The sequence below is a fragment of the Monomorium pharaonis genome, chromosome 9 (assembly GCF_013373865.1).
Source record: "Monomorium pharaonis isolate MP-MQ-018 chromosome 9, ASM1337386v2, whole genome shotgun sequence".
NCBI classification, from domain to species: domain Eukaryota; kingdom Metazoa; phylum Arthropoda; class Insecta; order Hymenoptera; family Formicidae; genus Monomorium; species Monomorium pharaonis.
Genome location: NC_050475.1, coordinates 1,049,074 through 1,064,000, shown reverse-complemented (window position 1 = coordinate 1,064,000; position 14,927 = coordinate 1,049,074). Strand labels below are relative to the sequence as shown.

At 40.3% G+C, this 14,927-nt stretch overlaps 2 protein-coding genes across 2 annotated transcripts in view; both read right to left on the bottom strand.

Annotated features, from left to right (window-relative positions):
* LOC105836218 overlaps positions 1-323 on the bottom strand; it is a 25,043-nt gene extending 24,720 nt beyond the window's left edge. Inside the window, exon 1 of the mRNA XM_036292083.1 lies at positions 193-323. The gene's annotated coding sequence lies outside the window, so the exon portion shown is untranslated. The remainder of the gene's footprint in view (positions 1-192) is intronic.
* LOC105829203 (protein enabled homolog) overlaps positions 1-14,927 on the bottom strand; it is a 17,753-nt gene extending 2,826 nt beyond the window's left edge. The window contains exons 1-9 of the mRNA XM_036292091.1: positions 13,146-14,927; positions 4,781-5,102; positions 4,306-4,466; positions 3,763-3,942; positions 2,495-2,556; positions 1,257-2,386; positions 909-1,103; positions 517-769; positions 1-419 (exon numbers count right to left, since the gene is read on the bottom strand). The exon at positions 1-419 is cut by the window's left edge and continues 2,826 nt beyond it. Of these exons, the coding sequence (XP_036147984.1) occupies positions 391-419; positions 517-769; positions 909-1,103; positions 1,257-2,386; positions 2,495-2,556; positions 3,763-3,942; positions 4,306-4,466; positions 4,781-5,102; positions 13,146-13,168 (2,355 nt within the window). The 5' untranslated portion in view covers positions 13,169-14,927 and the 3' untranslated portion in view covers positions 1-390. The remainder of the gene's footprint in view (positions 420-516; positions 770-908; positions 1,104-1,256; positions 2,387-2,494; positions 2,557-3,762; positions 3,943-4,305; positions 4,467-4,780; positions 5,103-13,145) is intronic.

Genomic DNA, 14,927 nt, shown 5'->3' with positions numbered 1-14,927 from the left:
TTACACGTATAAATGTGTAAAGTGAATAAAACAAAACTCAATTGATTCAACTTTTTGTTACGATTGTTACATAGCGAAAAGAGATACGGTCAAGTGAATAAAACAAAACTCAATTGATTCAACTTTTTGTTACGATTGTTACATAGCGAAAAGAGATACGGTCACTTAAAACACTAAGATTAATTTACTTACATATAAACGTTCGATATACATGAATGTATTCACATTACATTCTCGTTAATATGTTGTAAAAACCTGTATGTGGTTCTCAATGATACTGCTTTGATATCGAGCAATATAGCTCTCCTGAACTTCTTTCTATGTCGTCTCATTCCTTTCGGTTTCAAGAGCATGGTTTTGTATCTCTTATTTCTTTTTTCATTATCTTCTTTATCTTTTATTCAGTTCTGTTCTTACAGCTAAAAATATAAAATATCTTATATAAAACATAAATTTTTGCATTTACATCTTTTAAATAATTAAAGATTTTGCACAGTTACAATAATATGTTCATACCATCAATTATTTCTTGTTTCATTTTCTGAAATTCTTTTCGCACTTCTTTAATTATTTCCACTTTGAAGGCCTCCATCTCTTGCATGGTAAGCGAAGTTCCATCATTAACACCGTTTACTTTGAGAAGAGTGTCTTCTGAAGCCGAACCAAATCTCTTACGTACTGATTTTGGTGATTCGGCGCCATTGGAAAACTTGTTATTCGATGTATTGTTCTTGTCCCAAGACTTTTTGTCTGGCGAACTTTCCGGTTCCTAAAAAAAAAAATTCAATTAGCACGGTTTCTTCTTTCTCCTTCCCCTCTCTCCCTCTCACCGATCTTTCAACTCCGATTTGTTAATCTCCAAGTCCGAATGTTCATGTTACAATAAATATTTATTTTTATTTATGTACCGGTGGTTGTTCAGGTTGTTTTTTCTCAGCAGCAGCCCGTCGGCGTGCTAATGTTTTAGCCATCTCGTCCATCATGGAAGCCATTCCACCGCCTCCACCTCTTCCTAAAGTACCATAATTGCCGCCTCCTGCGCCGCTTCCACTACCACTACTACTGGTACTCGAACCGCTATTCTCCACTGGTTGTGACTGTTGCTATTAACATAAAAATTTACATTATCTTACTTTGCACGTTACTTATTTTCACATATATAAATTAATCACATCTAATGTCTGAAAACAAATAAAAAATGAAAAAAATCCATCTAATTAAAAGATTAATCAAATTAAAAAAGAAAAGAAAATTACCTGTTTCTTCTTAAGACGTGCTTGAAGAGCAGCAGCTAATGAATTGGTGTCAGGTGGAGGATCATTCAAGTAACTGACTGATGAGCCGGAACCAGTAGTGGCGGTAGAACTGTTAGCGTTAGGTACAGGCGGTGGTGGTGGTGGCGGCGGTGCGACGGGTCCGGCCAGCGATATCATCGGAGGCGGTGGCGGACCACCACTCGCAATAGGAGCATAAGCATTAGCGCCGGGGTGGTGTCCGCCAGTAGTATACTGATTTACCGAATTTGACGGTGTTCCATACGGATTTGTGGTACCCACTGTGGCAGATGCTTGTACTTGACTGGTACTGCCATATTGTGCTTGCGTCTGGGACACGATATTGGTACCATACTGCGGTTGACCAGGTTGCGCAACCGCATATTGACTTGCCGGACCAGGTGGTGGACCAACGGCGTACTGATTTATTGAGCTATTACTTCCATATTGATTACCACCGCTGCTGCCGTATTGCGTAGCCTGATTGCTAACCGACTGGCTATATTGGCCTGTATTAACTTGTCCACCAGTAGTATAATTGCTCGTCTGATTGTTAGTACCGTAGAAGTTGTTTTGACTACCAGACGGTGGAAACTGATTCGGACTCTGACTCACGACAGAGGTTCCACCGCTTCCAGCACCGTTGCCACTACTAGGAACAGTCGCGCTCGCATACTGATTACTTGCAGACGCAGCACCATACTGGTTTGCTTGATTAGTAACGTACATAGATTGGCACTGGGACTGTTGATTCGCAAGGTTAGACTGGGATGACGGTGATTGTGCATACTGATTCATCATCATAGGTGGTGCCGGTGTCGCGGACGAGCTAAAATTCATAATTGTTGGCGGACATGGTGGGGCGGGTGGTGCAATCGGTGGTTGGGGTGGTGGTACTGGGGGACCGACTCCCGGTCCAGCCGACATTTGCGGAACGGCTGGAATCATACCACTCTGCAAAACTGATTGTTGTGCTTGTTGAGGCGGCTGTGGCGCCGGTGGCGCTGACGAGGTTCGATGATGCCCAGATTGTTGCTGCTGCTGCTGTTGCTGTTGCTGTTGCTGCACAACAGGCGGACAACTCGGTGATATAGGATTAGAACTTCCAGTTGCTGTAAAGAAGTTTGATCTTTTATTATGTCATGAATTTTATACATTTATATTTATATATAATACAATGTGTAATATCTTATGTGCTAAAAAATATTAATATAATATACCTTGACTTTGCTGAGACATTCTACGTTCCTGAATTATCGCCACGTCTTCTCTAGTCATGGTTCTGTAGATAGAAATTAAAATTACAAAATAATTTACTCATCTAAATAATACATAATTAATATAAAGCATAGTATAGCCAGCCAACTAATGTAATGGACATATAATGTAATAAATCATTTATACATAACTCTATATAGAGATAATACTAAAAATTCACTTTAACTGGCTTAAAATATTGCCCAATGATGCAAAGAGAAAAAAATTATATAAATCCATGGAAAAAATTTTATTATTTCCTACGCACGCTACATGCTAAATATTGCTGCGCTACAAATATTATTTCCTATTTTGCTATAGCATAATACATTTCCGCGATAGTAAAATAATCTCATCCTACGTTAAAGACTGTTGTTAAAGAATTCATATCAAGGATCAAAGAACTAGAAAAGAAAATATTAATCTGTAATATTTTCATCATATGGCACAAGATAATTTCCATATAAAACTACAACTAATATAGCTGTGAATGTAATTTGTTGTCTTATCCCTGTTAGTATATATATTTAGGTTGATCCTTGTTCAAGAATTATTTTGGATTTTGAATTTGTCAAGTATAAATTTTATAAGAAACATTTCTCTATAAAAACCCAGAGAAAACATATCGAGCTTGGTCGCATTATGTATTCGAGCTATTTTGAGGGATACAGGATGCAACGGACGAAGCGAATTCTCCCACTTAGTCTCTGCGATTTTATTTGCGACTGTGTGTCTTTCTGTCAATCTCCATGTTTTCACAATGGAGTCTCACTACATAGATTCAACATACAGAAGAGAATAAAGAAAAAAAGAAGAGAAAAAATCGATTGATTAAAACTTTCATATTGCAATTTAGACTCACTTCTCAGAAACTATGCGAAAAAGGAGGGGAAGAAATGTAAAGGGAAAAAAATGGACAGAACGTTACTCTAGCAGGACTAATGTTCGTAGTCTCTACTACAGAAAATCAAGATTAAATAGATCTGCATGACCTTTAACCTACTGCTACTGGAACATGGGATGACAATACTAAATCAGTAAGTCGATATATTTTAGAGAAAACCTTTAACAAACCAAATATTTTAATACATTTGTAAACATTACTTATCGATAGATCTTTATACTTTTCTATGTCGTGTTATTATTAAAATGACATGTTGCGTAAATAATACTTTGACAGCAGTAATTAAGGAATTCAGGTTATTATGGATTAAAAGGGCGGGAAGATCACCTCATGTGTCCATCGCCCGGTGAGCCACGCACACAGCCCGTTTGAATAACGGTACTAACAGCACCACTAACGGTCACGTGGTGCTCGGGGGTTGTGGTGGCGGAGCCCACGGGCAGTGCCGTCTGGCCTCCTGTAGGCAGATGGTTCAGGGACAAGGAGATCCGCGCGTTACGATCTTGACTGCAACCAGTCAGGACAGATGTGTGACTCGCTTTAGGTGGACGATGGGAAAATTGAAATGGGTCCATATGTCCGTAAAATAAGTTGTTACCCTATAAACTTCGCACTTCTATCGTCCTACATAAGGATTATACCATGTATATCAAAACTATTCTTGAAATGGTGTCTCCACATGGATTTGTTGTATTAAAAAAAAAATTTCAAATATAAAGAAAGTCGTCTGTATTTTGTTGGAAAACGTGACGTGAATCGACTAAACTCATTGCGCGTTGTATTGTAACTCATAAAAATAATTGCAATAATATCACGTTGTACATCATTTAAAAATAAACAATAAATAAAAAGAACATGAACAAGGCATACCTGTATCCCATATCTTCCTCATATTGTGCGGTTGGCTGACTCTGCTGTTGCTGCTGCTGTTGCTGCTGCTGCTGCTGCTGCTGATAGGCGGTTTGCTGTTGAGTAGTCGTGGTGGTTGTCGGAGCGAGACTTCTTGATATGTTGCTACCATTGCTCAACACCTACGTAATATCGTAACAAGACATCATATGTAATTAAAAGTCAATTAATAACAATTCAATTACGACAGCGTCTAATAAAGTCAACAATTATAATTACAAGTATAATTAAAATCGATGTTACGGTAATAAACAAATATTAATTTTTTATCTTCAAGTTTCAAGAGATGACTCAAATAAAATTTTTGCTCCTTCCAATAAAAGTTATATTAAGTTACGACTTGTCAAATATCCGTAATAACTCTATGTTAAAATTACAATTAACTAATACTACAAGTCTAATAAAACTGTAAAATGAAAGAAATATTAAGAATTACATCAAGTGCCTGGAGCATCGCCCGAGCAAAGGCATCGGCGTCGTCCTTACTGGAAAAATTGAGTCCATAGACCTGCTTATTATCACGCCATTGATGAAACGTGACCGTGGCCTGATTGTACTTGAGTCCCTTGAGGATCGCACAGTTGATGACAATTTCGTGGTCCTGCAACTTCCTGCCGACCACACGGAACGTATTGTTCACTTGATGGTGATAGAGCTGGACTTTGGACAACCCGGATGAACTACCGCTCGGTATCCATTTCTTATTTACGTCGTCGTACACCATCACCGACGCGCGGGCGGATGATATACTCACTTCGCTGTAAATTACAAAACTCGGTTTTAGTCGATCAATTCATTTGCAATTATTTTCTCACGTTCTTTCATTCTCTTCGTTATGTTATCTTATGAGAGAAGCGTTCGTTAGAACGAGAGAGTATTCCTTCTATATCTCCGTATTAAAAAGTGTCAAGTTGTCAATATTATCGTTGTTAATATTATTTTTCAAATTAATTCAATTATAGATGTAAAAGTAAATAGAATTAAAAATTAAGCTGTGTAAAGTAATAAAACTATTTATATTTACATGAATCATAGTTCTTATTTAAAGATCTAATGAAATAAATCAAGTAACAGGATGAATATTGTATTGGGCTGAAATGTAGACGGTACATGCGCTGCACGTATCACATCATTATCACTTTTTTTTCTTCTGCTCATGCTACAAGAAAGTCGCATAATCTGAATGGCAAACGCAAACGACAGGTCGTGAATCAACAAAACATAGATTATACAGTTTCTTCTATGTACTCCAATTTAGCATTTATATGAGATTTCTGCATGTCTGATAGTCGCTTTCCTAATCATTCTAACGAGCAATACAAAACTGCGCGTACATGAAACCAAATAACATAAGCGTATAAAAATAAACATGTTAAAAATGTTGTCTTGTAGAGAGGATTGAAGAGAGAGAGAGAGAGAAGAGAGGAGACGGAGAGATGGAGAGAGAGAGGAGAGAGATCGGAGGAGAGGAGGGATGAAGACGAGCAGACGAGAGAGAGAGAGAGAGACGCGAGAGAGAGAGAGATACGAGGAGAGAGAATGAGAGACGAGAGACTTAGAGAGAGAAGAGTAGAGAGAGAGAGAGAGAGGATGAGAGAGGAGAGGAGAGTAGAAAGAGAGAGAGTAGAGAGACGAGAAGAGACGCCAGAGAGAGAGAAGAGAAGAGAGAGAGAGAGAGAGAGAGAGAGAGAGAGAAGAGAGAGAGAGAAGAGATGAGAGAGAGAGGAGAGAGAGAGCGAGCAGAGAGGAGAGAGGAGAGAGAGAGATGACGAGAGCACGAGAGAGAGAGAGTAGAGAGAGACTAGAGAGAGAGAGAGAAGAGAAGAGAGAGAGAGACGGAGGAGAGAGGAGAAGAGGGAGAGAGAGGAGGAAGAGAAGAGGAGAGGAGAGCGCAGGACGAGGAGGGAGAGGATTCGAGACGAGGAGATCGAGATAGTCGAGAGAGCATAGAGAGACTCGCGTCTCTATCTCGATCTCTCTTCTCCGCTATATCTCTCTGGCCAAGCTCTCTCTATCTCTCTCCTCTATCTCTCTCTCTTCTCTCCTCTCTCTCTCTCTCTCTCTCCTCTCTCTCTCTCTCTATCTGAGACAGCAAGTTTGTGATATCACGAGAAGGCGAAGGACGAAGGAGAAAATTGACGTGCGTGGTGTACCGCGAACGGCTATCCTGTTGCCAAGAAGATCGTTGCTGGCGATAGCTCGTACGCTGTTCATGCACATTCACACGCTGCTGCGACGCGGGATTTTCTCGCACCGCTACGGAAGGGCACATCCTGGCAAACGTGGCTTGACTCTGCGCCTGATTCTCAGGTAAGTAATAACCTTCGTAGGACCATCTCGTCTTGCTTTTGGAGAACGAATTTTCGCTCGAGTCCCACATGATCTTAGCGAGGAGCTTTTTCTTGCTAAGTGATCATTTTGATCGCGTATCGATCCGTAAACAGAAACCGTAAGCGTAACCACCAATCGACCGGAAACGGAGCAAGGTGTTGTAAACCCACGATGTAATTAAATGTCTGTGATTCAATCCGCGGCCACGAAAGAGATTCATACGCTTGCTCGCTCGCTGTCGCTTTCACTGACAATAAGAGTGCAGCAGACTGCTACTACTCCCTCCGTAACGGCGAAATGGGAACAGGACGAGGTAGGATGTGGCGAGATATCGCCACTTCCTCGACTATCCTGTTGCCGTGTTGCTACTGCTCTCTACCGCTGCGTATATGTAGAATATATACACGGTCAGGCAAAGTGATAATACACGACGACCATCGCGAATCGCATTTCGAGAACGTTGGGGGATAATAAATATCGCGAACAAACGAAACAAACGATTCTTCATTTTCCCAATATTTTCGCGAATAGATCGATTGCGCGTGGAAAAGCCATGTGTTTGAGAAAAGAAGAGGTAGTAGATGTTGCGAATCAAATTGAAACGGTTTCTCTACATCTTCTCTCTCTGTAAACCTCTTTGTCAACTTGGAATCAAAGGTTACAATTTTCGTCAATGAGATATCGCAACGCGAGATGCGTTCTGACGATTTTGTCAATCGGCTGCCACGCGACGTCAGATATCGGTCAGAGACCGGCCTTGCATACAATTATCAGTTTAAGCGCACGTGATGCCGTTTGAGTTAAATATCGAATTGTGTCACGCGTGATTACAATTCTGCAGAATAGAAAATATGAATCGGTAACTCGATTCTTGAAGCAGATATTATTGCTGACATTGTTCACGCGAGTCCCTCCTTTTTTAAGTAACGGTTAGCGGCCGCAACACTGCCGCGATATACGAGTTTCCACACTCTTACAATATCATCAACAATCTGGAAAAAAAACATCCATTATTTTTGCTCCATTTATCTGATTTTTTGCATAGTCTTCTCAGAGCTTGTCAAGAGATGCAAAGTGATGATTTCCGAAGGCGCGAGACATAATGCACTTTCTTTCGGAATCACAGATTCGTCACGTTCTTGATCAAGCGCGCGCGCGCGGATTTATCATGCTCTACACGAATGTCGAAACTTTTAGAGCATAAAGCGCGAACGGCGTTGTATCAGCAGTCGGAAGTAACGTCATGATTCTTTCTCTCTCTTCTCCCCTTTTCTCTCTCTGTTGACCGGTGGTAGCCATCAGACGGTTTGAGAGCACCATGTATCACGTAAAAGTGGAACAAATGAGTTTCGGAGGGCATTGCCTTACAGCTGCTTTCCGCATGGTGTAAAACGTAAATCTCAATCGCGACTACGTAGCTTGAAACAGCCAAAGCTTCTCGTACGCAAAACTGCGCTTTATTTTTCCAGTAATGTTCAGGCAAGCGTTAACCTTTCACCAAACGTCGAATGAAATAATTGCAACTGTTCCGTATATAATTGTACCTCGTTGTTGGCCAGCCGGATCATCGAAATTAAAGTACATATCGGACTCTCAGTGAACCGTAATAAAATTACAAAGAACGAAATGCATTAACAAGTGTTTCTCACGATACAAATTTTTATGTCCAATAATAAGAATAAGTAACGCAAATTTCCCTAAAATCACTAAAACTTTCATCCTCACGGAAATTTTAACATTTTAAACTTTATTGAAATTTTAGATTTTATAAAATCTGTAGACAAATAAAACGTTTCAGAAAATCACTGATCTCATTTTTATTATTTACAGACTGAATCCTGAATAACAATTCGCATATACTTGCGAATATACTTACAATTTCAATAGACCGTACCATTTGGAGTGTATTATCATTTGCATATACGTATTAAATGGCAATTTTACGTCGTCACGATGTTCGTCGCGTTTTTATTATCTCGTTGCGTTGTATCGCGACAGAGAGAACAAAACTATTCTCTATGCGAGAGGAAACAGTGACGAATGAAATGACGAGGTACACGCGACATTGGATATCGAATTTATTCTACGTCGCAGAAGCGAGCACGCATTACGTTTCGCTTTCATACAGCTTGGTCTATATGAGTTTCACCGTGACGACTCTATTAATTCTCGGCTCGGCAGACTTCCGTGACCAATGTGCTATCTCTTATCGAAAGAAAACGTTTAGACGAGATTCATCGAGTACTGACGTGTTTTCAGCGACACTTGATTCATCAAAATGATCCAGGCGACACATCAAACCTTGATAACGAGGAAATGTAGGCTTTAAGCATTTCTAAAAATTACTAATTATTTCACGCCTTCAAATTTCATTATTGTGAGATATCGTAATCCGCACTGTCAGAAACTGTTTACTATATATTTATTATATATTTAAAATCATTGATTTTTAAGGTTTTTTTAAGGGATTTATTATATATTTAAAATCATTGACGATTTAACTTTTTGCACAAAACGGTACTTTCGCCTGAAGAGATGTATGGCTTCATGATTTCATCGTGATGAAACGAATATGATTATCGAAAATAGCATATGGTAGTAGTAAGGTAAGTAGCCATGCGTCAATATTAATTGGATAGGTAAGTCAAGTCTCGACACTCGAGTAGTCTTCTCTTTTTCTTGCAACATGAGCCTTCAATCTTGAGGACCTTAACGTCTGGATCATCTCATATAATCCGGAATATAATTTCTTTTAATTTCAACAATGGAACAAGTAATATACGAAGCTTTAGGATATTCTAACAGATAATAAATTTTGTCTTAAAATTTTCGACGACGTTACCATATCTTAAAAACAAGTTCTCCAACGACACGGATAATTGTCAGTAGCAAAGTCAATTGGCCAATTTTAATAAATAGGAAGGAATAACTTTCATCAAATTTTCCGAGAACGTTGAACAAATTAAAATGTAAAAAGAGTCCAGAAATAAAAGTCTCTATGTTACAAAGAATTTTTCATGCAAGAGCCATTTAAAGATCTTGTAGAAAAACTAACACTCCAAAAAATAAATTTATAAGTACTTTTATATTACACTCGGAACCGGTTCTGCCAACTTCTTGGTAAACTTACCTGTCAGCCAAATATGTGTGTATTTATTTAAGAAAAAAAAAGATGGGCATACAATAACCTGATGGGGTTATTGTAAGTTTACCAAGAAGTTGGAACAATCGGTCCTCAAAGAAAAAAATCGAAATATTATAGAATCAAATTAATTATAATTCGCGTTTGCATAACGATATCGCAAACGACATAAATAACGTGTATATAAAGAGTGTGCAAGAGTGCATAAGAAAGTGGTTATGGAAAAATGTCTCCCGACCAACGTGGTGCAAAGTGCAATACAATAAACGCGACAATGGAAATTTAACAAAAGGCTGTGCAATCTTTGCATTATATGCACCTGCATGTCAGAGCGCTGTGTATCAAGTCACCATGGGGTATCCTGTGTATAGTAGTATGTATAATTCAGTATGTGTGTGTGTGTGTGTGTGTGTGTGTGTGTGTGTGTGTGTGTGTGTGTGTGTGTGTGTGTGTGTGTGTGTGTGTGTGTGTGTGTGTGTGTGTGTGTGCGTGTCCGTGCGCGCACGTGTGTGTGTAGAAACAGGTCACTGCAACGAGCTAATACAGTATTCCTATCAAAAATATAATTTGCTGACTATCAAAAATAAAAATGTAACAGACGCATGGAAGCTAATACGCAATATAATAATAAAATTCGAGATATATATATATATATATATATATATATATATATATATATATATAAAATAAGGAAAATTTGAAATAATGTCGTTATTATTATTAACGTCTGTTATATAATGTTTTCATATACAATAATCAATGTGCAAAATTGAGTGTTCTCGTTACAATTTAAGTAAAACTTGGGCGTTTATTCTTGTAATTTTTGCAACATACTCGAATAGGTCAAAGCTCCCTTCGAATCTAAGCTGGTTAGGCGACGAGGGTAAAAGTGGGTTACTCGAGCAATTTGCACCATATCGTAGCATTAAAATTAATTAAGCTCGGTTATTGAAGGTAAAATTGAAAGCCATTACACAGCTTTACCCACGGTTTAGCAAATGACAGTGGGATACGATACGACAGTTTGTTCTCTCCTCAGCAGGAGAGATGATGGTCACGTATGTGCGTACGTATATGTATGGATTACGAATGCACACACGACGAAAACGCATCGGGATCATCATACTCGCTAATGCACAAAACATAACATTTCCGGCAGAAGATATATAGAATGTTCCATCGCTGACTGATCTGAATCATATCTGACAATGAGCTGTAACGATCTGGAATCGAACTCGTTTCGATTAAAAATTAAAATTAATATTATACAGAGCCACCGTGTTAACTTTTAATTCTCAGCATTAAACGCCTTGACAACTACTAAAGTTTCAACTGACATATTTAAATTTAAATTATTTCAAAAAACATTTTTCATTAAGTTATCACACGCATTTGCGTGATTCAGAAAGCTTTGACCTAGTCGCGAGTTGCAAAGTTGTTAGAGAAAATCCCGCATACTGGTGTATCCGTACACGGCATGAATATGAGGTACTTTTATTATTTAATTATTAATTAAATATATTAAATAAAGTACCCCATGGATTTTCCCGAATAATTTCAAATGATTTTTCCGCCAGAGCAGAGTTAACGACCACACCTGCGAAAACGATCCACGCCCTTATCATTATCCAAAACAACATATCCTATAATATTCATGTCGAAAATAGATATACACGAGTATGGATGAAAAAATTTCCGAATCGTGCAAAATGTCGTGATAATGTTATTATATTTATTTTATTTTTTTTTTTTAGTCAACGCGTAATTTTTTATTCTTATTTTTTACACATCATATATACATACGTGTGTTTAAAATTAAATAAGAAATAAAAATGTATGTATATATCGATCGCGCGGGGAAGAATCGAAGCGTGGACGAGGATAAGAACGAGAAGAAGGTTCGGTTCGGCTACCTCTACACCGCCTCCGCGAAAACAAGACGGAATGACGCGGAATTGAGCGGAAGTCGCTCGCGGCCTTCGCCGCGCTGACTCTTCGTCTCACACGCTCGATACTCGGTGACCGAAAAGAACCCTGAGATTAAAATCACAAGCTTTACGAGACGCCTGGTAATATACATGTATTTATTTAGAAACATGACGTTAGAAATTGATGTAGGCCACGATATTGATGTACTTTTAGACCAAAAATTGAATCGCGAAAGTTTATGTGAGGGAGTTTTCAATCACCTTCATTATATTTCCTGTAATTCAAGACGATTGTGAAATTTAATGCACATTAAGGGCTGATCCGCGCGCGCACGCGCTCACACACACACACACACACACACACACACACACACACACACACACACACACACACACACACACACACACACACACACACACACATATATATATATATAAAGAATTAACTCAAGATTTTCTTCTTTCTAGTCTAGAAGATTGAAAATAAATGTTCTTATATTAATTCTTTTTCAAGAGATTTCAAAACATTGTAACACTCAAGACACTCAAAGTCGAGAACAAATCGCGATAGTTTTCATGAAATTTTTCATACGAAAAGATTCACTACAAATTCATTGGAAAGATGCAAGAATCACCGACGGGATACCCCGTGTAACGGAAGAAAAGGATTATTCGGATGAAGTTATCATGTGTTTTCGTCGAAACGCGTTTAATCTGTATCTTCACTTGATACGAAAAGCATGTTGCGCGATAAAATCAAAATTCCATCGTTTCGTCACGATTGTCAACATTATTTAATGAATGCTTCATAGGTTTTCTCAAAAAAAAGATGTTTCTCGTTGTCATACACAACTATACACGTAATATTATTATTAACATTGAGATTTTTTGGCAAATTTTCTAATCAAATGTGATTTTTCGTCGCGTTATTTTTCAAAGACAAGATACAAGAATTTTTTCGTTGAATCTAGCTATATGAATATAATAATGACCGAGCATGATATGTAATTATGGATTCACACTAGTCATGACACAATAGGGAAGGTTGCAAAAAATCTACGCATACTTGCAAGTTTGCTAATCGAAGCGTTAAATATTGAAAGAGAAAATGCATATACATTCTACGTGTATAATACATTTATTTAAAATGGACAATTTGAATCACGCAAATAATGAAATGTACGTATATGCAATATTGTGATCCCAACACATGCAAAACTAATTATGATCTGAGAGACTAATTTTGTCTATTTCCTTATTAACTTTAATGAGCGATCCGCTCGTTTCCGATCCAAGATGGTGGAATTAAAACTGAAATTTATAAAATAAGTATCAAGTTTATGAATTTTTATCAAATTATCGAATGTTATCCGAAGAGCATAAAAAAATGTTGTTCATACCTATTCACTAAACACTTTGGCATTTTCGATATTTCTGCGCAAAAGTCAGTCGCGATATCTTCAACCGTCGCATTTTTGGAGCGTCACGCGATCGCTTCGCGACAATCTGCAATCCGATACGAGCGAGCGAAGAATTGAAGCAAAATGTTAAGATTGCGCCTTCAAGTTGCACTCTTAACCGTAGCTTTTCAGCGAACATTTTACAGAAAAAAAATAGAGAGTAGAGAATCTCAGGACCAGAGACAATTTGTCGACATATTCATGAAACGCTCGTTAACGCTATTTATTTACGACTCCGTAACGTTTGCAGCTTGTAACAGAGAACGAAATTACAGGTACGTAGCGAGACAAACATTATCACGACGGAACGTTTTCAAGGGAGCGGATCGAGGGTCTCCGCGAGTTGGAAGACGCCCGTAACGGTAGATGCATGTAAGATGCGATGCGACGCGTCGCGTCGCGTCGGCGTCGGCGTCGGGCAGACCGTGCACGCGCCGTGCCGCGCCGCGCCGCGCCGCGCCGCGCCGCACATACGCGCAAGGGGAGGCAGGCAAGAACGGAGACAAGAGACAAGAGCGAAAAGAAGAAGGGAAAAACGGAGGAGTTGGAAGGCTGTTTTCGAAAGGCCGGGGCACACACAGCAGTCATACCCTTATGCGTGAAAAATGGAGAAAAATAAACGCGCAAGAGCGCAAGCAAGAGCGAGAGCGCGCGCGTCTTTCCCCGAGGTGCAAAGCAAGGCGAGGCGAGGCGAGGCGAGGCAAGGCAAGGCGAGGCGGGGCGAGGCGAGGCGAGGCGAGGCGAGGCGAGGCGAGGCAAGGGGGTAGAGGCGTTCTCGGTTTCTCGCCGTGACTCGCCCACCCCAAACCCCAATACTCCATTGCCATCGCGTTCAGCGTTGCCGAAACGTCCGCGCGCTGTCAAATCTCGTTATGGTTCTTGCCCCCCCTCGTCGAAGACAGGCGGCAACAACCCGCCGCGCCGGGCCGTTCCAAAGTCGAGTTGGGATTTAAAGAACGGTCCGCGCGCCCGCCCGTCTTTCAGCGTTCCGACGCGCGTGATCGATCCTTTTCGCCGAAACGTAGGTTGTAGGTATATCGCGCGTTCGCACGACACATAATCGGACGGATCGCCAAAAGACGGCCGAGACACGATCGTCCGAGGCATTTTCGATATTGAGCATTTTCCGTCGCTATCGGCGTCGACCGTTCTTGGCGTCGTCTAGCCCAGGAGGCTAACCGGGCTAGCGCACGACCAAATTCAAATGTCGCGAAGAGAGGAAACGCCGGGGAAAAAGAGGGAAGGGAGAAGAGGAAGCCTCGCGGACCCACACGGTCGTGATCACGATAGCGCTCGGCTCGATCCTCTCGGTAGCGGTAGTTGATGAGCGTGGCAGAGCTTGGTCCATCGTCCATCGGCTTCGCTCGCGCTTTTTCTCTTTCTCTCTTGCTCTCTTGTTCGCATTACTCACTTCATGTTTGCTTGGCCGGTGAGCGTATGCTATGCCTTCATGCAACCCGTGTTCCTGCTTCTGCACAGTATATCACCGAGCCCATGAAAACACGCGAGATTCGGACAGGACTTGCGGTAGTCCGACATATAAATAACGAGAATAAGTCTAGCGCGCGGCACTAACACCACCGTGACACCCTGCCGCTGCACATCTGGCCGGCCATATTGCCGACTCCGAATTCCTACTCCCTCCCTACAGGCCGACACAGGCCCTACTCCCGTCCTCCCGTCCTCCCGTCCATCTCTCCAGCGCGCGCCCCCCACACCTAT